General features: G+C 52.6%; 1 protein-coding gene across 7 annotated transcripts in view; it reads right to left on the bottom strand.

Moving 5' to 3' along the window:
- Window positions 1-24,023, bottom strand: part of JADE2 (jade family PHD finger 2) — a 51,197-nt gene that overhangs the window by 24,196 nt on the left and 2,978 nt on the right. For 6 of the 7 annotated variants that reach the window (XM_019964932.2, XM_019964929.2, XM_019964928.2 and 3 more), the window contains exons 2-4: window positions 16,352-16,409; window positions 14,286-14,374; window positions 3,325-3,482 (exon numbers count right to left, since the gene is read on the bottom strand). In XM_019964932.2, coding sequence (XP_019820491.1) covers window positions 3,325-3,482; window positions 14,286-14,374; window positions 16,352-16,409 — 305 coding nt within the window. Of the gene's footprint in view, window positions 1-3,324; window positions 3,483-14,285; window positions 14,375-16,351; window positions 16,410-19,274; window positions 23,421-24,023 lie in introns of those variants that run through there. The other variant, XM_019964931.2, reaches the window with a different exon arrangement.

Below are 24,023 nucleotides of genomic sequence, written 5' to 3'. Positions count from 1 at the left end.
GCCATGGTTATTTCTGTGGAGCCTGGCCTCCATCTGGCCGGCCCTGCCAGGGCTGCGAGGCCCCTTACTTGCCCGAGAGGCCTCCTGGGGTCGAAGGCAGGGCTGCCAGGGGCTGTGACTCAGCGCAGACTGGGGAGGGGAAGGCAGAGACATGGCACAGATATGGGGAGGGCACTGGGGCTTCAGGAAGAGCCCCAGGTGTTGGCAAGGGGGCAGGTAGGATGAAGGGCGGGAGTGCAGAATGGCCTCCAGGCAGGAGGGAGGCCCAGAGGAGACTGAGGGAGGCAAGGATACAAGGGAGGGGGCTTACAGTCACCTTCTGCCACACAAGATGCTCAGATTAAGGAAGGTCCTAGGCAACAATAATGACCTGATGCCCACCCCCAACCCCTAGACCACTTCAACTAGAAGCAATAGTATTTGCTTTGCAGGACTCTGAGTCCTATAAAGTTCTGCCTTTCCTTGGGAGGCTCTTATTTAAATTAACACATTCTTTCAAAAACACTGTAATTTTGCCACGACCCTGCTTTGTTTGTGTCCCCGGCATATGCTCAGCTGGGGTTTGGGATAGCCTGAGAGCCCGCCACCTAATGGCGTAACTACCCACACTGTGTGCTCAGGATATACCTGGCCAGACCTCTTGGGGCCAAGATCACATTCCTTTCTCCGGGAAGCTGGGGTTAATGGGCTGTCAACAGAAGAGGCATTTCCTGTGCTTCCTGGGGTGCTCATCTTCACCTGTCTGGCCTCTTCTGGCTCTGACTATGGAGGAAGCTCTCCTAACAAGGGTGGTTTGACGTCACCCTCAGTCAAGGCCTCAGTCTTGGCTGCAGCCAGTAGAACCGAGGTCAGCGGGGAGGAGATGGGTGGCTGGGCTGGGATCTGGGGGAGGAGGTAGGGGCGGGTGGGAGGTGGGGTTGTGGGAGGCTCTCACTCCAGAAGACCAGATAGAAAACAGAGGCTGGTTTTGCCCTGGGCTGTCTCTTTTGGCCACCCCGAAGAACAGTGCAGGCCCTCCTTCAGGTCATGATCTGACAGTGAAAGGTTCTCATTATCCAGAGAAGTTTAGGACCATGAGGCAGGTAGACCTGCTCAAGGGCCAGGGAGGACTGGGTAAGAAGAGAGGGATGGAGGGGACTAGGGAGGCAGTGGGGGAGGGCAGAGTCAGCAAGCCAGGGTGACTGGGGCACGAGGCTCTCTCTGGGCCACACAGAGGCAGCCCAGGGCCTGTTTCTGCGGCCTGTGACTTCCTGGCCCAGCCCACAAGGCCCTGGCGGTCATGCAGGGAATTCCCCAGAATTTCCCAACTTCCTCCTCTATAAAATGGGGACAGCAGTGTGACTTTTAGAGAGCTGATATGATAATTAGATGAGAAGATGAACTTAAGGCTCAGCACAGCAAGTTCTCAGCAACAGAGCTCCTGTAACCATTCTGACCACAGTGCCTGCTGTGTTGGCTTCCAGGTGAGAGCTGTGCAGGGAAAGGTGGCCCAGCAGGTGGAGGTGCCAGGCTGCAAGAAGAAAGGGAGAGATGGGGCCCAGAGATATCTCCGTGGGAGCATCCCTGCCCTTCCAGTCTTATGCTCTCCAAAGAGCAGGGATTGGCCAGGAGTGCCTGGCTCTTGTCAGCCTAGCCCTGCGTATATGTGGGGAATGTACCTAGTAGGGCCAGAGCTGTCTGAACACATGCTTCCGTCGTGATTTCAACAGATAAGACACCGACTGAAGCCAAGTTACTTGTGTGGCGGCATCTACAATTAATTACCCAGGCCAGCAGATGTTTCCGGAACCACCTGACGTTGACATGGAGGACAGAGGACAAACCGCTGGGCTAAGCCTAATCAGGACTCGCCCTTCTCCGCCCAGCTGGTGGCCTACCCCTCTGCCTTGTTACCCTGGGCCCTTGGCATGTGAATTCTCAACTCATCCTCACCACTACACTATCAGGCATATACTGTTATTAGATCAATTTTATGGAGAAGGAAACAGGTTCAAAGAGGTCAGTTATAGTTCTTTGGTCTGTAGAGCGGACAGGGTGAAGCTGGCTGGGAGACTGACCCACGTTTTTGGCCCTGGGCAGAGGACATGCAGAATAAAGTCTTTCTCCAAACTCCACATATACTCTCATCTAGAGAGGCCTGGAGCATCACTGATTCTCAGAGGGCCAAAGATAAGAGCCCTTGTGAGCCCAGAACAATAAGCACTGCCCAATACCCAATCCTCACTGGGCACCAAGTGAGGCTTAGTGTGTGCTTCACCTCTGTAATCCCATGCCCAGCACAGGCCTGGCACCAGGCAGGCACTGGGTGTCTGTGAGCCCATCATAGGTGTGGCTGCCAGGGAAGCATCAGTGCCGATGTCAAGGGAGGTGACAGCTGAAATCTTTGCCCTAGGTCCTGGCAAAATGGACCTAAGCGAGAGCCCCGGGGCTGTCAAGGCTGGGAATGGACTGTCAATTAACACAAATCTGCCCAGCCCAGGCAGGCTGGTGTGTGGGGGGAAGGGAGGCCGGGGCAGCAGCCCCTATAGCCCAAGACACGACTTGGAGGGTTTCCCAGGGCGCAGGAAGAAGCACTTGGCTGAATTCTGTCACTGGAAGCAAGGCCCATGGCCACGAGGCCACCTCCTTACATGAGCACAGGAGTCTCTCTGACCTACAAGACCACAAGGCTCCCGAGCCCAGAGAGGACTCAGCCCTGATCCAATCCTGATCCTAGGAGGCAGCAGGCCCTCCTCAGAATATGATCATAGCAACCATTTTGTGGATATCTGGTGTGTGCCAGACACTGGATTTCTTGCTCCCAAGAACTCCTCAAAAAGGTTTTAAGAAGCCAAGAGCATGGTTTGTCCCTATTTTAAGGATTAGTTAGAGGTCTGGAGATATCCCCAAGAAGATCTTCTGGCGGGACCCAGTTTGGAACAACATCAAGCTACTGTCGGCCAGTTTTCACTGCGTGTTCGTGTGGGCCAGGTCACGGGGCCTTCCACGCATCATTTCTCTACATCATCGACCACCGCATAAGGCAGGTGCTGTTGTTATCATTCCCATTTTATAGACGAGGAAACTGATGCCCAGGGAGATTACATTCCCTGCCCAAGGTCCCACTGAACTTGAGAGGCAATTTGAACCCAGGCTGTCTGGCTCCAGAGCTGAGCCCAAGCTCAAAACCTTGGCCTCAGAGGTAAAACTGCAGTATTTCTGGAACACTGCAATGTTTTTTTAAGAACAAAAGAAGCTAAGAATAGAGACAGACTAGAAAGGAATCGCTTGGCCCGTCCTAGCCTCCCCTTCCTATGGCCCCCTGGCCTGGGCTGCCCGGCTCACCTCACCACAGGCTCTGGAATGGCCTCTGCCCCGGCGGGCACCTGCACACCTTTCTCCCATTCTTGTCGCCATGGGTCTGCCAAGATATAGTAGTCATCTGGGCTGAGCTGGTATGAGTCTGGGATCTTCATGGCTGTGATCAAGTCTGTCCGGAAAACCTGTGGGGAGACAAGGTGGAGAGAGAATGGTTTCAGATCATCTCCAGGTCATCTGCTTCACAGGCCAGGGCAGGAAAAGGCAAATGCTGAAAGCCCACTCTCTCAAAAAAAAGAATACGACACAAAAGCAGTAAGTACAATAACCCATCTTCTCTGAACCAGCAGAGCACTTTGCATACCAATCTCCAATAAATGTTGAATTGAATTTACATGCTCTGATCTGCTCAAGGAAAGAGTCTGAGTGATGGATAGGAGTGGACCTTAGAGGGAAAAGGAAAGACATGTGGGAAAGGCAAAAACACTGAGGAAAAAAATCAGCTGGCAGAAAGGCTTGTGTGAATGCAATACTGCCATGAAGTGTCTGTTTAGGGAATTTCTGTTGAAGATTCAAAATTATGTTTGTTGTTGTAACCACAGTCACAAGTGTAAAAGAATCCAGGCAACTACACGCCAGGGCCTCAGGCAAATGGCTGAGGGAGAGGCCAGCTCTGGGAGCGCCTAGAGGGCAGCCGCCCGTGGGGCAGGGCCTCACGGTCCCCAGGAACAACGGCACCATATGCCCTGTTCAGTGGGCGCTCCGCTGGGCCATGCTCTATCATGGGGAAGGAGAAACGCATGGAATTCCTTCTCCATCAAGCCCTTCCAAAGCCCTCGGGGCCAGGCCATGAGTGGACACACCCTCGTGCTTTGGTTTCCTTGTGAGCACTTGCTCGCTCAGGGGGAAACTTCTTTTCCCAACGTCCTATCTGTGGCCCCCCCAACCCCAAAGCAACCTCCAAGCCCAGCCGCAGGAGCACTGGCAGTGCCTCATCTGTCCCAGCTGCTTGTCCTCACCTGGGCCCCACAAAGGGCTGCTGTAGGACTTGGTGGCAGCCCTAGACACTATGTGACTTGCTTTGGTACCAACTTTCCCAGTGAACATCACAAGTTAAAGGAGAGTTCATATCACAGAGAGAAGAGAAACCACTACAGGGAGTCCTCCAGGTCTCAGACCCAACTCCAAGCCCACGTCCCTCCCTGGAAGACTCAGCATCCACCAGCCTTCCAGGGGTGGTGGCCAGTCAGTGGTAACCTCTGCCTGCAGGAAGCCCCAACTGCTGGTCATCTGTCTCACTTCAATCTAGGAGACAACTGAAAGGGGGCGCCAAGGGGCTCAAGGCAGGGTCTTGCAGAAATCTAATTAACGTCTGCTTCTAGCCAGAGAGGGCCCTTGCTTGCAAAAGGTCAAGTTTCTTGAAGACTCTATTTGCCAATATAATTTAATTGTTAAGACTAACACCCTAACATTTAATTAGGGTGTCAGTGTGAAAAAATTAAAATGAGATTACGATTAAATGCTAATTACACAGAAGATGAAATGTGGCAAAGATTTCACAACCCGGATAATTTGCATATCTTATTAGCAAGTAGCAAGACAACTGATATAAGAACATAAACTCAGGTAGTGGGTGCTTCTGTGCTGTCCTTCAGCACCCTCCCCACTCCGCTGGCTGGGGCAAGGTTATTCCCTCTGGGGCCCCCTATTCAGGACCCGGCAGGGGTAAACTGGACCCACAGCAGACTGGTGACTGTCTCAAAGTTCTCCCAACGCTGGCAAGCCCTACGTGGTACAACACCTAATGCCCTGTTACTCTGAATGCCATGAGGAACCAGCCGCCAGGGAAAGCCTGTCATCTTGCCCCTTCCAGAGCCCAGTGTCACTGTGTGCCCCTCCAAAAAGGCACTGGTGAGTCTGAAATCTCCTGCTCTTCCCTTTTCCTGAGCTATAGTTCAAATGCTGCCTCGTGGGATCACCCTGATCACTGCAACTCAGGGTGGCCAGCCACCCAACAGAGCCACTTTCCAGCCCATGGTCCTGTCTCACTTCCGAGTACGTATACTCCTGAAAATTAACTGGTGTATGCATGTTCCTTGCTTCTTGTCATCTCTCTTGCCACACCCGTCCTGTTCTCTGCAACATTCTCAGGGCTTGGCAGGGGGACTGGCACAGAGTAGGTGCTCAATAAATAGTAACTGAGAGAATGATTAAATGGATGAGTGAATAAAAGGGCCCCTCTGGGGAGTTACCTGATAAGTCTGATGACCCCAGCTGGCTCCTTGGCAGTGCTTTTTGAACCCCCACGAACTGGAGAAACACCTCATGGATACATCCAGAGCTGAAACAACCCAAGTACGTGGACCGAATGGCGCAAGAGGCAGCCCTGGTCTGTAGGTGCAGACAGAGTGCCAAGCCACACCAGCAAGGGAGAGGTGGCTCTGTCCTAGGAACAGGCTTGGTGCTGAGAACTCAAGAGCAGGAAAGGATCACATGCTCAACTCAGGTAAGGAGATTCAGGAGAGAAAAAGAGTCTGGTCCCAAGAGAGTTGCAAGCTTCATCTGGTATGACTGGATGCCACTGGCCCCTTTGGGCAGAGGACTGATGGAAGCACAGGAACGGCACCACTATCTTACAGGTACCAGTCAACACTTAAAAGAACACAGTATGCCCAGCACCGATCCAATGGATGTCCTTGAATTAACTGTTAGTCCCTATTCCAACTCTGTGAGGTGGATGCTGTTATCATCCCTATTCTACATTAGAGAAACCTGGGACTCAGGTTAGTTTAATAACCTACACAAGGTCCTACATGTTAGAAGTGGCAAAGGATCCCAGACAGACAACTCTGGAGCCATCCAGCACTCCTCTGCAACCTCGCCCCTCTTGGCCACCGGCTCACTGCCAGTGCCCTTGCATTAACCCAAAGCCAAATCAAGGGGTTTCCCCAAAGGCTGGAATATGCAAATCAGATGGTGACCTCTGCAAGTTCCAAGTTCTCCAGCGGCTTTCCACTGTCTTCTTACTGCCCTCAGGATGAGCCATGACTGCATTAGTAGTCAGTCTCCCTCCCGAGCACGTCTCACACTTGGCACAGGGGAGGACCCCACTGGGACACTTCTCCCTGCCAAAGTGGGGGCAGTCTGTTTCACCCTTAGGTGTTACTCCAGCCCACAGCTGCTCTAGGAAGGCTTCCCTGATGCCAGGCTGGGTTCTGGGCTTCCTCTGGACTCCCACAGCCCCTCTACTGGTATCCCTTGGTTTCCTGCCAGGCCTTCCCCACTAGAAGGTAAGCTCAGTGAGGTCTGGCCAGGCTACAGGCTGCAACAGTGCACGCAGGGCCTGACACATGCTAGGTGCTAACTAAGGCTGAATGATTGAAGAGCCTCCCGTGGATCTGCCACCATCTTTCTGGGTAGCTGCCCGAGGATACAGCTGGGGACTCTGTCCCTTCCAAAGGAACCCCTGAATACTCATACAAAACCTGTCCACAAACAGGGCAACCTAAACATCTTTCTGTCTTGAATCGCCAAAGGTTAGGCTTCCAAAAAACGGCTCAGTCTCCTAAAATGCCTCTGAATTATTTATGAAAACTAAATAAATAATAAAACGGACACTGATGAACTGGAGGCCTTGCCATGGAAAGGAAGTTGGAAGCTGGAAAACAAGCAATTTTCTAAGAATGTGAATGTTTACTATTTTTCTCTTTTGGCAGAAGTTGACAAATTGTCTTTAAAGGTCTGCAGCCTAGCAACCAAGTTCTGCTGAGCTGCTTGGGAGACGTTAATTGTAGCTTCTTCAAACAGTATGAAGAATGTTTAAAGGTCTAAAACTCTAACCTGGTAACCAATGTGAGTGCGAGAGGTGCCAACACAGCTCTGAAGACAGCTAGAGACCCTGCTCTGCCCAGACTCGGGGAAACGGCATGGGGCTCGCCTTCTAGTTCCTCTTTCCAAGACTGAGACCACAAGCACTGAAAAGTCTATCTATCTTTCTGAGCTTATCTTCCCAAGGAGAACCAAAAATGAGCTATGCCAGAAAGCATGCCATGTCTAAAGTCTGACATGATCTCCAAAAGCAGATGAAGACGATGACAACAGACAACTCTCAACTCTGCTATCCTCAGCATTCCTGTACACGATCATGAGATTTATGAATAGTGTTTGGACATTTCATCCTGGGACCTTGGTTTCTGCTTCCTTTTCTCGAGAGTAAAGTATTATATATCAGTGTATTTCAGCCTAAGAGGCACCAAGGGGAAGTTCCGTTACTTAAGGAAAAGCTCCAGCACTTATCATAATTACAGAACACAATTATCTGTGTAATTATTTGTTTAATGTCCATCTCCTCTAATAATCAAGCTGAGAGAGGCAGAGACTATATGTCCTGCTTATCACTGTGCCTATTTGTGGCACAGTGCCTGGCACACAGCAGGTACTTAAGACATGTTTGTGAAACTAGTGAGTGAATGAATGAATGAATGAACCCCAGGATTTGCCTAAATCCTGTACGACTAAACTCTGAAACTTCCTCTCTTGCCTAGCAGGGAGAGTGAAGGCAGAGGGCTGGCCCAAAGGATTCTTCCAGGCAGAACTCAGGAACCAGTCTTGGTTGTTGTCCCAAAGCCAGTGAAAATGGCTTTGGCCAGGACAGCCTCTCCTTGCCTTCTATCCACATCAGAAGGCCCCGCGCAAAGCTAGGAGTGGCCCCTCTCTCTAATCTCCCAAAGGATGTCTGACAGTCTGTCTTGGAAGAGCCATGTAAAATCACTACCAAATGCCTCATTTGAAATTTCTGTGTTATTCTGAGCACCTCATCTCATTAGAAAGGACAGCTAGCAGTGAAAAGTAATTGCCCTGCTGTAGCATGCTAGGTCGGAGAAGGCAATGGCACCCCACTCCAGTACTCTTGCCTGGAAAATCCCATGGATGGAAGAGCCTGGAAGGCTGCAGTCCATGGGGTCACTAAGAGTCGGACATAACTGAGCGACTTCACTTTCACTTTTCACTTTCATGCATTGGAGAAGGAAATGGCAACCCACTCCAGTGTTCTTGCCTGGAGAATCCCAGGGATTGGGGAGCCTGGTGGGCTGCCGTCTATGGGGTCGCACAGAGTTGGACACGACTGAAGCAGCAGCAGCAGCAGTATGCTAGGTGCTATGCTAAACGCTTTATATATACAATCTCACCTATTTCATATTCCTCCCACTTTACAGATGTGGGGACCAAGACTCAGAGAGGTTAAACCACTTGTCTGAGGTCTGCCCTGTGCTTTAACCACTGCAATCCTGCCTGCAAACCAGTCTGCTATTTCTTCTCTTAAAAAAAAAAAAAATCTCTTTCTTGGGCTGGAAATTGATAAAGAGTATCTCAGCCAAGAGCATACTTAGATACTTAAAATTAAGCATAAAACACCAGAGAAGGGCTCTGGAAATAGCTTCCCAGTCCTATTCAAGCTACCACTAGGCTAATTTGGTCAGACACTTAAACACACACACACACACACACACACACACACACACTCAACATCTCTTTCTCTTTCACAAGGATAACAGCACTTCCTGCTCTTAAAGAGAATTTATTACACACATTTCTTTTGCAAGACAAGTCCCAGAGGCCGGGAGGCCTTTCCAGCTGGCGGGAGCAGCAGTGTTTCCGACTGTATGAGAAGTGGATTCTGCCCCCCACCCCGGAGCAGTGGGAGGCCCAGTAGAAGAGCTCCCCTCACCGTCCGCCTGCCTCCCAGGGTAGCAAGAAGAGCGGTTGGCTAGGAATATGGCTCAAAACCACAGGGTCAAGCAAAAAAAAAACCTTTTTCTAGGGAATCTATTTTACTCTCAAGTTTTGGAGCACTCTGCCTTTCACTATAACGTATGTCATCACTGTTTTAATATACAATATTGTGACATTTCAAACATTTGGATAATACCTCTGCTCCTCCAGGAAAGCACCTTATGTATCCCATGGCTTTGCACCCCAACACCCATCCGGCCACCCTTGCATTCACCCAATGGGGAAGGGGCCCATCTTCAAAAGCAATGGGTCCAGCAGAGACGCAGCATTTTCACCCTCCACTCGTTGCCTTTCCTAGGGAGGGCCATCCTTATATAGGAACTTTCACAGACACTGGATCTGGAAGACCTCCACTGCGGGCAGAGGCTGTTCACAGGGTCACCTCTTTCTCCCAGGCCCTGTTCCAGGGATGGAAGGCTGAGCACTGGTGAAGGGCCCTGTGGAACCCACAGAGAAGCCCCCCATTCTCTCATCCCGAGGTATGTACAGTTTGTCACCGGGGCCTAAAAAGGAGCCCAACTCCTGCCCACCCATCCTGAGACCATCCAGGCTTCCAACCCAGGCATGGCAGCTCCACCTTCACTCGCGTCTGGGCTCTCCCCCACCCCTGGGCTCCATGGGCCTCAGGACAGGACAGTCACACCTACACAACAGTGACTGCAGGACAGCACTCTACAACCCTGAGGCACAGAGAAACTATACTTGCCCAAAGTCTCACAGGTCCTCAGTGGCAAGCTGGCTCCATCTCTCGTAACGGACACTTTCCTGTGCAGCACCTGCATCCTGCTAACGGTCAGAAGACAAGCTCCCCAGGGACAGGGCCTGCGCTTTCGGTGTCCCTGGCACTAGGCTGGGCCTCAGAGGTGCTCTCGAGTGTTTGCTGAGTTTAATCACTATCATTAAGGTCCTAAAGACCTATCTCCCTGCCCGTTGGCTGACTTCTGGGGACTCTGACTTCCTGAAAACACAGCTTTCTACCTCAAGAGAGCCTGTCTGGGGAAATCCTCACTTCTCAGCCTGCTCCTCCATCTGCCTCTCTGCCCCAGGCCTAAGGAAGACATGGCTTCAAAACAGCTGTCTCCCAACCAGTCTCCCAACCACCTGGCTTCCAGGTCTCTTCTCAAACTGCCCTTCCCACCCACGCCAGGCCGAGGGCTTAGCAGAAACCTGTCAGTCCCATGGCCACTGTGGGAGAAGGGAGGAGCTGTGGGTGATGCCACACCCACATGGCCAGCATTTGTTTAGGTCACTGAACCAGGCTGGAAGGCCTTCCCTTCTTCTCTCAACTTTCAGCGAGGACCAAGCCGGAAACTCCCATCTTAGCAAATCAGGAAAAAAGGTCTATGGTGGCAGTTCTTAACCCTGGCTTCCAGCAGGAGGGCTTTGAAGAAGTACAGGTGCCTGGGGCCCTACTCCAAAGCATTCAAGTCAGAATTCTTGAGAATGGTATGGGATAGGGGTCTGATATTGGTATTTTATAAAATAATCCCTGGTCTGTGATCTCCATTAGGCTCTCAGAGGTATGACCCACAAAGTTACGTTCATGCTATTTAGTGAGACAGGTCAGGCCAGAAACCCAAGGCCTCAACGCGGTTTATAGTACCAGCTCTCCCGGGCTAGGATAATCCCATCCTCTCCTTCAGGACGGGCCTGGCCAACTTAAGCACCAAGGTACAGAGCTCAGCTTTGTTGGGATCCCACTGGAAGGCAGAGCAGAGGAAGGCAGCAGCCTGTGTTCCTGGGGTCAGCTCCACCTTTTCCCTCCACTGCCAAACAGATCCTGGGGCTAACTTCAGACCAAGTATACTGCCACCAAAAATCCTAAACCAGCCTCCCAGGAATCCCAGGGCCTGTTCTTTCAGCCCCGAGTACTAAGGCCTGCAGTCCCCTCTCAATCAGGCTGAGGGAAGCCACCCACTGGTTAAGGGCCAGAATGAGAAGCTGGGCCTCAAGGCCTCGGCCCTGTCCAGGGTCCTGACTCCTGGTCAGAGCATTCTGTTCCAGCCTGAGGCCTCTTCCTCTGGTGTGCAGGGCACTCCTTGATTTGCACCCTCAAAGTGCACATATCATCTCAGGGGCAGCCCTGCCAGTCTCGTCTAAACCCATTCCCTGCCCTTTTCATAACTGGTGGCTTCTCTATGGGCCAGTGCTGCTGTCATGCTAAATACTCCTGATGCTCAAATCCCCATTTATCAATGTCCATCTTCAAAGATGAGAAGATGAAGAGAACTCCGAGTCCTGTGGCTCTGCATGCAGCCACCAAGAAGGGACTCCTGCACCACACACATCAACTTGCATGTACTGAAGCTGGGAACTTGAACCAGACTGGGAGCAGACTGTGTGTACAGCCTGAAAACCAGCCCCCAGGCTTCTTACTCTGGGACTGAGCGAGAGGGACTCCAGAAGCCCTTTCACCAGGGTGTCGGAAGCCCTTAGCTCCCAGCACCAGCAGATTAGGAAGGCCTTTCTCTCCAGCCTGTGCATAGAAAGAGAAGGGACAGCCCAATGAAGAGATTTAGCGCGAGCATTATCTGCCGCCAAACCCTCGCTTTCATCTCCGCCTTCTCTAGAGCCAAATCATTTGGAAGCTTTCATCGATGGTTTCCTCTCTGCCCCACGAAAACTTGGAATTTATGCCGGCTTATGGCTCAGCCTCCTCGCTTAGGGGACGAGGGAAACCTCACAGGCTGCTCTCCCGCCTGCTGTGGGAGGAAAAGCTTGTCCTTGGCAACAGTTCAAGACAGGGAAGACTTCCTCAGCCCTCCAGGAGCCTAGGACTTGAGGGCGTCAGAGGCTCCCCCTGCCCCTGCAGAGACTTCTGGGCTTGAACCCAGGGCTGTGCACAGCCAGTCCCCATTCAGCACCCGTGCAATGGTTCGATTCTATTTTTAGGTGGAGAAAGGTTCAAAGGCCCTGCGCAGGAAAATCCAAGAGGGAGGGGAATTCTCAGCGCCATGCAAATCACACTTTCCCCTCAGCCTCTGCTTGACACCTGTTTCCCCCTAGCCAGCTGGCCTATCCTGGGTATTGATAGCAGCCTGGTCCCCAGGATCTCCACCCAGAGCAGAGGCCCCTCCTCCTCCTGCTGCTTAAAGTGAGAGCTAGGGGAAAGAACTAAGCCAGCCCCAGGGGCTCCCCGGAACTTCCCCTCCATTCTCCAATCTGAATAGCCCATGAAGGCAGTGAGGAGGTGAGATTCTCAGAGGCGGGTTCCTCAGTTTCAAAACAGCAGGATGACTACTGCCTTTCAGGACCAGGGAGACACAAAAAGTGGCTAGGGTTTTACTAATCCAGCCCAAGTAGTAACTGCGAGCCGTTGTAGCTCTCAAGATGAGGGTGGGGGTAGAGAGGTAGTCCCAGGGACTCCCAGGGCCCTAGCACACTCTGCCTCCTACTTCCCAACGCACAAGAACACAGCCTGTCCACACACTGAGCAGGGCTACTGTTAGTCGCTCAGATGTGTCGACTCCTTGCGACCCCGTACACTGAAGCCCCCCAGGCTCCTCTGCCCATGGAATTCCCCAGGCAAGAATACTGGAGTGGATTGCCATTTCCCTCTCCAGGGGATCTTCTCGACCCAGGGACAGAACCCTATTAAGAACCTCAAGAACAACATCTTGCCATGCCCACCTCACTCCCAGTTTTTATTCCAGTCCTTACTGCATTCCTAGAGATATCTCCTTCTGTCTCCACCCCTCCACTGTAGGGCCAAGGGAGGACAGCTGGTTAAGGGATGGGAACAGGATGCTTCAGAACTCAAAACGGTGTCCCCACCTCCAATCCCCACAAAAGATGAGTCCCAGGGTAGGCCAGCTCCGTGGGGAGTCCTTTTTCAAATGCAAGGTTCTGTGGAAGACACCCCTAGGGACTGGCTAAGGACAGCAGCTCCTGGATCACCACTGCTGCGAGGAGAGGAAAAGAGGTTGCCAGGCTCAGAACAAAGATATCCTCCTTCAGTCCGGGCCAGGGCCAAGTGCTTTGTCTTCCCACACTGGTGCTGTTGGCCCCAAGAACTTCACATCTTGACTATATATATAATCTTAGGATCCTCAGTTTCCTTACTATAATAGGAGGGTTAAAAAAAGTAAAGTGTCCAGCCCGTGTGTGCGTACTAAGTCACTCAGTCATGTCCGACTCTTTGTGACCCTATGGACTGTAGCCCGCCAGGCTCCTCTATCCATGGAATTCTCCAGGCAAGAATACTGGAGTGGGTTGCCATGCCCTCCTCCAGGGGATCTTCCTGACCATGGGATCGAACCCGTGTCTCCTGCACTCCTGCATTACAGGTAGATTCTTTACTGCTGAGCCATCGGGGAAGCCCTGTGGCTTGCAGAACAATGTCTCTCTTAAAGGTCAGACTCAAAACCACCCCACCAGGGACTCAGGGCTCTTGCAGCCTCATCTGTTCCAAAGGTCTCTTCTGTGCCCACTGTAATGCATTGAAGACCTAAGAGGGAGCAATGAGGCTCTAGGATGTGATTTTCAGGGGCTACAGGAGGCAGGGCCCCATGTCCATTTGTCTACCCACTTCCAAAACTCTCTACAGCTCCAGATGTCATAAACATCTCTACCTGTCCCAAAAGACAGGGTCAAAGCAGGGAAGGAGTAAAGTGCAGGTGCACGTGAAATGGGCATAAGAAGGAGTGGATGACCTAACTGGATGACTCTGAAGACTCCATCCTTCATCCCTACATCAGCGAATACTATCACTCTTGGCTTAGCCTCCAAAATGTCCCATATCCTACCGCTTCTTACTCCACTGCAATCACCCAGCTCTAAGGCCACCATAATTTCTCTCCTGGACAACTGCTAAAGAAGCCTCCCTGCTCCCACTCTTGCCCATCACATTCCCTCCCCTTCACAGCAGTCAGCGGGACCTTTCATTAAACATCAGACTATGTCATTACCCTGCTTAGAATCCTTGAAAAGCTCCTCCCCTCACTCAGATCAATAGGAACATCTTTACAACAACCTACAAGGTTATGAGAACTGGAACTCCCAGCCTTTCCTCTCAATCACTTCACTCGGCCACACTGGGCTTGTTCTGCAATGGCTGCGTCCTCTTCCAGGAGCCCCCTCTCCCCATACACCTGCACTCCCCCACACAGTCCTTCCTCTCCACAGGTCTCTGCTCCACTCCTCCAAACCTCTCCACGTCTGTTTCATCTTTCTCCAGGATACTTGTCATTACCCACCTCGGAGGGCTTCTTTTCGTTCTGTCGGGGCCAGCCCGATTTGGTGCTGCTGGGCAGTTTGGAGCATCTTGATGCAGATGTAGCGTGACCTGCAGAGAGAGCACAGCCCATGAGGGGCCCCTGGAAGGCCAGGAACACCACCCACCCATGTCCAAGGAAATGAAACCTGTAAGGCAAGCTCTGGTTTGAATGTTCAGGAGGTAGAGACCTCTGTGAGCATCTGGTAGACTGTCCCTGCTCTGGGCCTTTCCAACGATGAATGGGGACATGACGCCTCCTCCACTCACCAACCAGAAGAGACTTGGGAGGTGAAAGGCAGCTGGACAAGGACTCAGTATTAGCTTTCTGTGTGACCCAAGAGGGTTGCTCTAAAGTAGACACATAGACTTAAGCTTGAGCCCTGGCTCAGCCACTTATTAGCTCCTCATGAAGGACAAATGACTTAGTCTGAGCCTCAGCTTGCTTTCGTATAAAATGGGAGCAGAGAGTAACTATCTTCAAAGAGTTTTTGTGAGAATTATATGAGACCATGCCTGCAAAGTCTTAGTACAGTCCCTTGCACACAGCAGTGCTTTGATAAACACTACCCATTATCACTGGGGTTCTAAAGGCCCTTGCGGGACTACACTGAGAGTGTATGTCACTCTATGGGTCACTCCACTCCTAGGGGTCAAAGGAGCACAGCCTAGATGGGCAGCGGGGGGACTGGTGAGAAGGGAGTGTGCCGCAGCCCAGCCCAACTCCAATGCAGGAACAGGGCTCGGGTGCCAGGTGCTCTCCCTGCAGGTGCCTGGGGCTTCAAGGGTTCCTTTGCCTGAAATAAAGTTAGAAGCAGAGGACACTGACACAGGCCACAGGCAGCGTGACTGCAGTCACAGAGGGCCAAATGCTGTGATCTACTGCCATGGGGAGGAAGAGCCAGCCAGGTCAGACTCCAGCGCCAAGCTGGAGTCTGAGCAAACAGACCCCAAAGGACAGTGAAGGAAACCCAGAGGGAGAGAGCAGGCGAGGACTGGCTTCTCACCCTAGTGCCTGTGTTCCTAAACCCTCAGGTTCCTGGGGGTTAGAGAACTCCAGGGACTCCAAGGGGGCCTTGAGGCTCTCCCCAGCCCCAGCTGTTCACCATATATGTGAACAAGCTAAGGTCTACAGCTGCAGGGCTCCAGGCCCAGCCTCTGCGGCAGTGCAGCCTCTTTCTCAGCCTGGGCTTTCACCTGAGGGCACCACTAGGTGGGAATCTTCCTGGCAGCACATCTCTCCTACACAGGGCAGAATGGCACTCTACTCCGATTGGCTCATGCAGGCCCGGGTTCCTGGGGCATCTGAGAAGAGCTGCCTTCTGGTACCAGGGACAAGCCCTCACCTAACGCAAACTTTTTTGCCTCCACATTCCAGAAGAGGCTCCCTAAGCCCCATTTTCTGTGTAAGAGTGTTCCCCTCTATCCACCTGACACACCCAACCCCCACACAAGTCTATCTCTGAGATTCTACTGCCAAGATCCCATGAAGGTCAGGCTCCTTCATTAATTTCTTCAGCAAACATTTACTGATCACCTATTATGTGCTCCATCTAGCCAGATATGGCAGTCAGCAAGTCATGACCTCTCTTACCAAGGGGCCTACTTTGATAAGGAAATGGCACTTAGTTAGGAAATAAAACTGATCAGGCAATTATAATGAAGAGTGACAGGTGTTTTCACCTGTTGTGTGGACACTTCCACAGGGCCCTGACTCAACAGCAGGGCCAGAGGGAGTGAGGTGTGTTCCTAGCAGCCCGGAACAGCACAGGCAAGGAAAAGCCCAGAGGGGTGTTGATCTGTTCCAACATGAGCAAAACACATGGGGTTGAGAGCTAGAGGGTGAAGGGGGGCAGAGTTGGGGAGGACAGCAAGGCTCTGAAGGCCATGGTGGTGTGGGGATCTCAAAGGGAGCAGAGGGGCCGGCCTGCTTTATGCTTTCATCAACATGGAGACCTTGGAGCAATGTCCCACCCCCGAGTCTGGGCCTGTGGTCCTGATAATTATTCAAACACTTTCCCTACAGGAGCCCAACATGGAAGGCCTTACTGTCAGTGGTATCAGAGTTGTCGCTGCTGATGGAGTACTTTCGCCTCTTCTCCTCCATCTGCAACGAAAATAGGCCCCATTATACTCACAGGCAGCTTGGGAAATCCTCAAGCTCTCAGAAAACTGCCCGTCAATCTACCTCCCCACACTCGCCCGCTGCAGAGGAACAATGAGAACAAGGCCATGCCCTAGCCTTCTCCTCAGGCAGTCTCCCCCTTCTCTCACCCACCTACATGGGCCCTGGGGCTGGGGGAGGGGGCAGCATCTCTCAGCTCCTGAGCCCAGAGCCTCACACAACAGAGAATCTAGTCAAAGATGACAACGAGGCAGGACAAGGCAGGTCAGCAGCCCCAGAACGAGCAGTGACTTGGACCTGCCTCTGCCCAGCTCCCTCACCCACCACGGAATCCACTCTCACCTGCAAGTTGCAAGTGGCGCCCTGCTGGAGGCAGAGGAGGGGAAACAGAAACAAGACAGACTCTCCCAGGAGGACCAGGCTATGGGAGTTGAGGGGCAAGCCAGCCCGCAAGCACTGGATGCACATTCTGCACATCCTGAGAGCAGCAGCCAGAGAGGCATGGAACTGGGGTGGGGGCAGGGAGGCTCCAAGCTGGCTTCTGAGCCACACCAGGGCCAGAGCGAATGGGCTGCGCTGCCCACCCTCCCCTCAGTGTCCACCTCCAGGTAAAAATACAAACTCACTTTCCCTCCACTACAATGTTTAGCTTCAAGGTAGAAGGGCGGCTCTCCCACACTGAGTTCTTTCCCCTTCCCATGCCAACTCAGCTATCTCGTGTTCCCAACAACCTGGGGAGTTGTGAGCTATTAGCTTCATTTACTGAGGAGGCTCAGTGCCTTGTCTTGCTAGAGACTTGGCTGAACTGGGATTTGAATCCACGTGGTCTGATCCCCGAGCCCACACTGAGCTGCCTTTGTGCCCTTGTCAGCTCCTGCCTGTTGGAAGTGCTTTCCTACCCACTATTTCCTCTAATCCTGCAGAGTCCTGGGTGGCAGAGCCTGCCCTGGTCCCCTCTTGGAGGGGAGCACACTGAGAGACTTGTTAACCTGCCTTAGGTCTCACAGCTAGTCAGTGGCTGAGTCCCAATTCAGAGAAGAGACCCGGGGCTCGGAGCCCACGGTGCTTTTCACCATGTTTCTGTCAGCCTAGACCCTGGGCTGCCTCACTGTACACAGCAAAGGACAAGGAACCAGTGTCAGTAGGGAGAAAGCCCAGCTGCCGACCAACAGGCTGCCCAGCCCCACTGTGAATCCCATTTGCCACCTGCTGTCACCCCAAGTCTGCTCATGTGGAGCCCTGGGAGGGGTCACCTTATTTTATTGTGGCCTTGCAGAGGCCTTAGGAGCACTGGCTCTCTAAGGTGGGTTGCAATTACCCAGAACTCTGAGCTACTCAGAAGGACCCTCTGGCCTCAAACTTGACCTTGGCCAGGAGCTTTTCTCCACCCCCATGTCTCCCGAGAGTAGGGTTAGGATGGAAGGTTCATTGGGGCTGCTTGCTGCCCAGCTGCAAAGGTGGAGACCAAGTGCTCTCCAGAGGGTGTGGAGGCCTGGAGGCATGCCTGGTGGGGAGAAGCACGGATTCCAAGGAGGCAGGAACCAGAGTTGAAACGGCTAAGTACCCATTGCTTGGGAAGGGGCGCATCCTGGCACACAGGGACCCCAATGAGGCCTCAGAACCGGCCCTTGGTGCTGGCGGGCATGATGGCTGCTTCCTTTTTGCAGGTGAGGAAAATGAAGCTCAGAGGTTAAGTGACTTGCCCAAGATCACAGTTCTTGTAACAGGTTTCTCTGACTCAGGAGACCATGCTCTTGACCTTGAGACTACTCTGCCTCTGTGCAGCCCAGTGGCTCAGGTCATAGACTGAATGACTGAATGGGGCAATAACACTCCACCCCCCAGATCCTTGCCCATCCTTGCTGTCCTCTGGGTCTGCATGTGACAGAGGTGACTGTAACACAACTCTGACTCCAGCCTGAATCTTGCCAACCCAGCTGTCACAGGTAGGGCAGGAGAAGGGGGAGAAGTGCTCTTAGTGCACCCATCTGTTTTCTTCCGAAATCCTCTACATGAACGGCATTTTTCTTCATTTCCAGCAAACAGGCACTTGCAAGCCAGGCTGTCCCATAGCATAAAAGCAGCAGCACTGGATTCAGGGAGGCCAAGTTCAAATCCTATCTCCACCCCTCACTAGACCAGGGACCTTGGGAAAGACATACCTCCCCAAAGACACAAATTGGATCTGGAATTTTACATAAATCTCCTGAACTTAAAATGCTGGCAACTGATTTAGATATTTAAAACACTTCGAGAGGGCCAAACTAAACACATCTGTGGGCCAGAATCAGCTGGTGAGTGAAGGAGAGCAGCATAAAGCCCTCAGCACAGTGGCTGGCACTCCATATGGGTGCTGGTTATTAATACCACAGCAGACTTGGGCCAGGTGAACAATTCTACCAGCAGCCACCTGAAGGCCTCCTCAGCAAGGCAGTGAGCTGTGCAGTAAGGAAGGTTCCTGACAACAGGACCCTTTGACTGCCAGGACCTCCTCCTACAACTGTTCCCTGCTCCCCAGGACCAGTGTGACCTGTCAGCACACAGACCTGCACCCCACCCTCAGCCAGCTCCTCCGGAAAACACCCCAGAGTCCTCCTGGACAGCATGTTATTATGGGAGCAGATTTTGAGGCGGCTTAATTGGAATAATAACTAGGCTTCAGAGGGAAACCACTGCTTTGCTTCTTTTCTTTGAACCAAGTCTGTTCGAAAGGTCTCCCTGCCTCAGGTAAGCCTCTTCTCAGTGGCCAATGAAGCCTCAAAAGAGGCCTGGCCTCCCCTGCGGGACAAGGCTTTGCCCCATGACGTCCCCCTCCAACCCAGCACAGAGGACACTGAGGATTCTTACCAAAGCTGAAATCCAGGGCTACACGTGCAGGTGGGGGATGGGTGCCAAGACTTGATCTTGGCCTCTCGTTTTTCCTCTCTGCTGGCTCCCCTAACCTCTCCCAAAGCAAGGTCTGCCCTAGGAAAATATTCAGGGTCATGAGGTACTTATTTTTAGGGACAGGAAGTACCACAAAGGAGACCCTGGGAAAGAAATGTCCCCTTTTCCTGCCATTGCCACCAGTCCGCTTGTACTCCCACACCTTCCCCAGCTATGGAGACACACACAGCTCTCCTCTGGGAGTGTGGATGTCCTAAAGTCCCCTCAGGGAGCAGCCTTGCTGTGCCTCCTCCACCCCACCGCTGACCCTTGGCAAGCGCAGTGGGCACTCCCTCCAGAGCCTGCGGAGAATCCAGCCACCTTTCCCATCTTTACTGCTTCCACGCTGGCCCAGGCCAGTCTCATCTCTCGTAGGACTCCTCATTCATCCCCCTCATAATCCAGGATCCACACAGTAGCCAGAATGATCTTCAAAAACATACATCAGATCATGTCATATGGCCTATTTCAAATCTTTCACAGGCTTCCTGTTGATCAAGGGCAACACTCAAGCTTCTAACCATAAGACTTTATATGATCTGGTACCTGCCTACTGCATATTGACCACCAGCCCGTTTCCCACCACTTCCCAGTTGAACCAGCCTCCTTTCGTTTCCTGAAACAGACAGTCCGCGCCTCCAGACCTGTGCACAGGTGTGCTCTGTGCCTGTAATGGTCTACACAATCCAGGCACCTTGGACTTTTCATCCTTCAGGTTTCGGCTTAAACATCACAGAGGTCTATGCCAGCTGCCTTATTTACAGAAAGCCCACCACCCAGTTACTCAGCTTCTTCAGGAGTGTTTGTTGAGCTACCTGTTGAATGTCCTTCTCCTTCAGAGTATGTGTTCTACAACAAGAAAAAGCGTAACTGTTTGGATCCTTGCTTGCGCCCAGTACCCTTTCGAGTTGTACCTAGCACACAACAGGGGTTTGGTACACATGAAATGCTGAGTGTGCTCTTGTCTCCTCCCTCCAGAAGTGTGGGGCCACACAGCCCAGCCAGCCTGCTCGCAGCCTGCGGGAGCAAACACCCCAGCCCAAGATTTCGACCTGTTTGCACAGCCTGCCTTCCCCGTCTTAACCTCACACGTTTTCCAAGAGGCTTTATTTGGTTGGGCTCCTGGCTAATGATCAATGTCAACTCAGTAATAGGGCAGCAATTTGGTGGCAGATGTTTTCTTGGCAGCACTAGCCACTGGTCTTAGTGGGGACCCAGGTCTGGACTTGAAACACCAATGCCCAATGCCAGCCCCTTTAAAGACCTCTCCGCAAATAAACTCAAATAAACACCCTGGGCCTCTATTAACGCCCCTCCAGCTGACCCTGGAAACAGTGGGTCTTTCAGGCCTGCTACTGCAGCAGCTCCCTGGGCAGTTAAAACACCCCAACCTGGCCTCCGGCCTCTCCTCTCTGGGGGCCACCAGGCCTGCCCAGCCTGCCACCACACACAGCAGGATTTCGTCTTCCTCCTTTAAAAAGGGGAGGAAAAGGCTTTCAAGCAGGCAATTTACCATTCCAGACACAATCTTTCAAAGAGAAACAAAAACTCTCCCTGTCTGAGGCAGACCGCTAAGGCGTGTGTGTAATAAGATGCTAATACAATTTAATGATATTTCGGCTGGAAAACCTGTCCTCAGAGCCTGCTTGTGTCGGGAAGGCCAGACATTCAGAAAACAAGAGCTGCACACTCTTAAACCATTTTAAATGGGGGTCAAAGCCCCACTCTTTCCTATCTCTCATTAACTTTAATGCCTTCTCAGGGACAGTAACTGCTGTGACAACAGTGATTTTGTACACACAAATCCTCAGACTTGCTTCTCCAATCACAGGGAATCCTAACCCTCCTCCAACACCCATCACTGCTCGCCTGTCCCAAGGGCACCCAGCTCCCCTAGAACACACTCTCCACACCCACCCTCCAGACCCAGTTCTGAGGACATGCCAAGGGGATCCTGGGAGACAGAAAGGGGCTTTGTCTACTTTGTCCTTCAGCACCTTCGCACCCTACCCTCCACCTCAGAGAGGGCAAAGTTCAGCCCACTCACTCCACAAATGACTGCCCATTGGCAACTGCAGGGTCCTTCTGGTTCCTTCTTCAGAGAAGGGAGCTGGCTCTCTGGCCTACCTTAAAGGGGAGAGGTCAAATGTCAGCTCCATTTGGGTCCTATCCAGGTATTAATAGTAAGAATAGCTAATACCAATCAGGTGCTTATCCCATGCCCGGCTTTGTGCTCATTCTTCTTTATGCAACATATCACTTAATCCACACACCCACCATGAGGTACAGTTGCAGATGAAGAAACTGAGGCATGGAGCAACTGCCACAGCTGGTGACTGCAAAGCCAGCACTCAAACCTAGGCTGTCTGACCTTGCCCCCCACCTGGGGGGTGGAGGGGTACAGCACCCAGTGCACAGATCTACAACTTGGAGTATGGTTGGGGTACTCCAGATATCTTGTGGGTTTCCTGAGAATCTTCCTGGGTTCCTCAACTTTGAGACACATAATGAGGATCTTACATGGAGGACAGGGCAAGACACGGATATTCCCCTCTTCACAACTTCAACTTGGCCTCCCCTTAGAGACCCCAAAGGGAAAACTGTGAGTCCCAAAAAGAGCCTGCTGGATGAGCTGTGAAGAATTTGGACTGAAAGCCTCTGATTGGGTCTTGGGTGTAAGATAAGTACCTCCCTGATAACTGGGACAACGATTAATCAGAATACCCTGCCCCCAACCTCAAGGATGTGGAAATCAGTGCCAAAAGCCTAACCTCAAGATTCTGGAAGGACTTGGGGGTTGGGGATCAGAGTCCCACCTCACCTGTCAACAAAAGCTAAGTGGAGATTTCCGACTGCCTCTTGGATCAGTGTTATTGGCCATTCTGCCAGGCCATTTAGGGAAAGGAAAAGCACGTTGGATGGGAAATGTTCTGGAAACATTTGCTGCATCCCGAGCCCAAACAACTCTACCCTTAAACACTTCAACTCCAAAAGTGCCGGGGAGACCCTTGGCTAAACAGTTTCAAAACCAACACTCACTGCAAGTCTTGCTGCCTGGGGCGAGGACTTCCCTCAGTGAGGCATTTGCTGTGGAACCAAATGCTTTTCCACTCTAGACAACAGCCAACAGCACTTGGGACAAGTGAGAGGCCTCCAGATCAAACAAACATCCCTTTTTTCCCCTACCATGCAAACTTTCTCAATAAATTATTCGCCCACTTCGGATCAAAGCCTGTTTTTGCAGCCTGTGACCTAAAAAGCAAATAGCATCTCTTAAACATGAAAGCCCTCCTCCCTGCCTGGGTCGGCTTTATTACTCATTCCTTCCTCTTACAGTTATTCTGTTGTTATTTTCCTTCTCTGCTTGTTAGATCGTTCTGCGAGTCCCAACCCGCCTGAGGAAGATGGGACAGGAGAGATGGTGCCTTCACTTGGGGCCCTAAGGTGGGAAAGGAAGTCAGGGTAGGGGAGAAGCCAGCACCCTGGGAACCCAGGAAACAGGGCCAGGCCCGGTTGGCAGCTCCCTGCCCAGCTCTTCTGCCAAATGTCCTACTGGGAATTTTACCAGTGAAGGGAGGGAGTTAATGTCACCCTGGGAGGAGAGGCCAGGAGGCCCTACACCACCCAGCCCAAGACTAAGTTAGCAAACATAAACATTAAAGGGATATCCTGACAGCCTGTCAGGCCTCAAAGCTCAGGGTTCCTCCCCCTTGCAACAAAGGCAAGGTAGCAGTCAGTTGTGTCCTCTCAGCTCCTCAGCTAGGAGTGCAAACGCGATGCCTCCTGGTGACCCCTGCAAACTTAAGCCTGTATAAAACTTCATGTCTTGGAATTCCAAAGTGGGGGAGGACGAGAGAGAATGCTAAGCGCGAGGGCAAAGTTTGGGAATTTGCAGAGACCAGAGGCGCCGGATGCTTCCTGCCCTTGGCACTGAGCAAAGGGAAACACAGCCCTTCCCGCCCCACCAGCCCAGGGCATGAAACCAGAAGACAAGGTGCTAAGGAAAAACGTCCCGGCCGGCAGCAAAGGCTAAGGGGATTGGGAGGGGGGTGGCGCGCGCCTCCAGCCTGCCCCTAAAGGTAGTCCGCGGGACAGCAGGCTGGAGGCGCGCCGGCGTGATTCTGACCGCGGGAGCCGGGAGGAGGAGCCGGAGGTGGCTGCGGGGGGCTCCAGCCCTGGCTGGAAGCGGTTCGAGCAGGGGGTGGCGCCGGGAGGTGGCCTTGACCCGGGAGCGGAAGGAGGAGCTTAGGTATAACGGGTGAGAGTAGTTGAGCCCCTTGGGGGTGGCAGCTGTGTGTGGTGGGGGACAGAGTGTGTGTGGGGAGGGTGGGTGTCCTGGGCCTCTAGAAGCTACAGTGAAGCCTTCCTGCTTGTCTCGCAGACATCCTCCTTTTCTGACATTAAAGCTACGAACCACCAAGCTGACGCCCTCTATCCATGGCCTGAAGCACAGGGTATCTCAGGGGCCAGGGATAAGCAGGAAGGGACCGGAGGGAGCCACAAGTCTGCACCCAGGCGGAGAGGAGGCGGGCAGAAGCCGCTCCGCAGGCGCAGGCGAGTGGGTGGGAAGGAGGGAGGGAGAGAGGGAGGAAGGAGGTGAGGCCGGGAAGATGCCACTGCTGGGGGCGGGGCGGGGCCGGGGATCCGGGAGAGGGACTGCAGCGGTGCTTG

The sequence above is a fragment of the Bos indicus genome, chromosome 7 (genome assembly GCF_029378745.1).
Source record: "Bos indicus isolate NIAB-ARS_2022 breed Sahiwal x Tharparkar chromosome 7, NIAB-ARS_B.indTharparkar_mat_pri_1.0, whole genome shotgun sequence".
Classification (NCBI taxonomy): domain Eukaryota; kingdom Metazoa; phylum Chordata; class Mammalia; order Artiodactyla; family Bovidae; genus Bos; species Bos indicus.
This window is presented reverse-complemented; position numbering and strand designations above follow the sequence as displayed.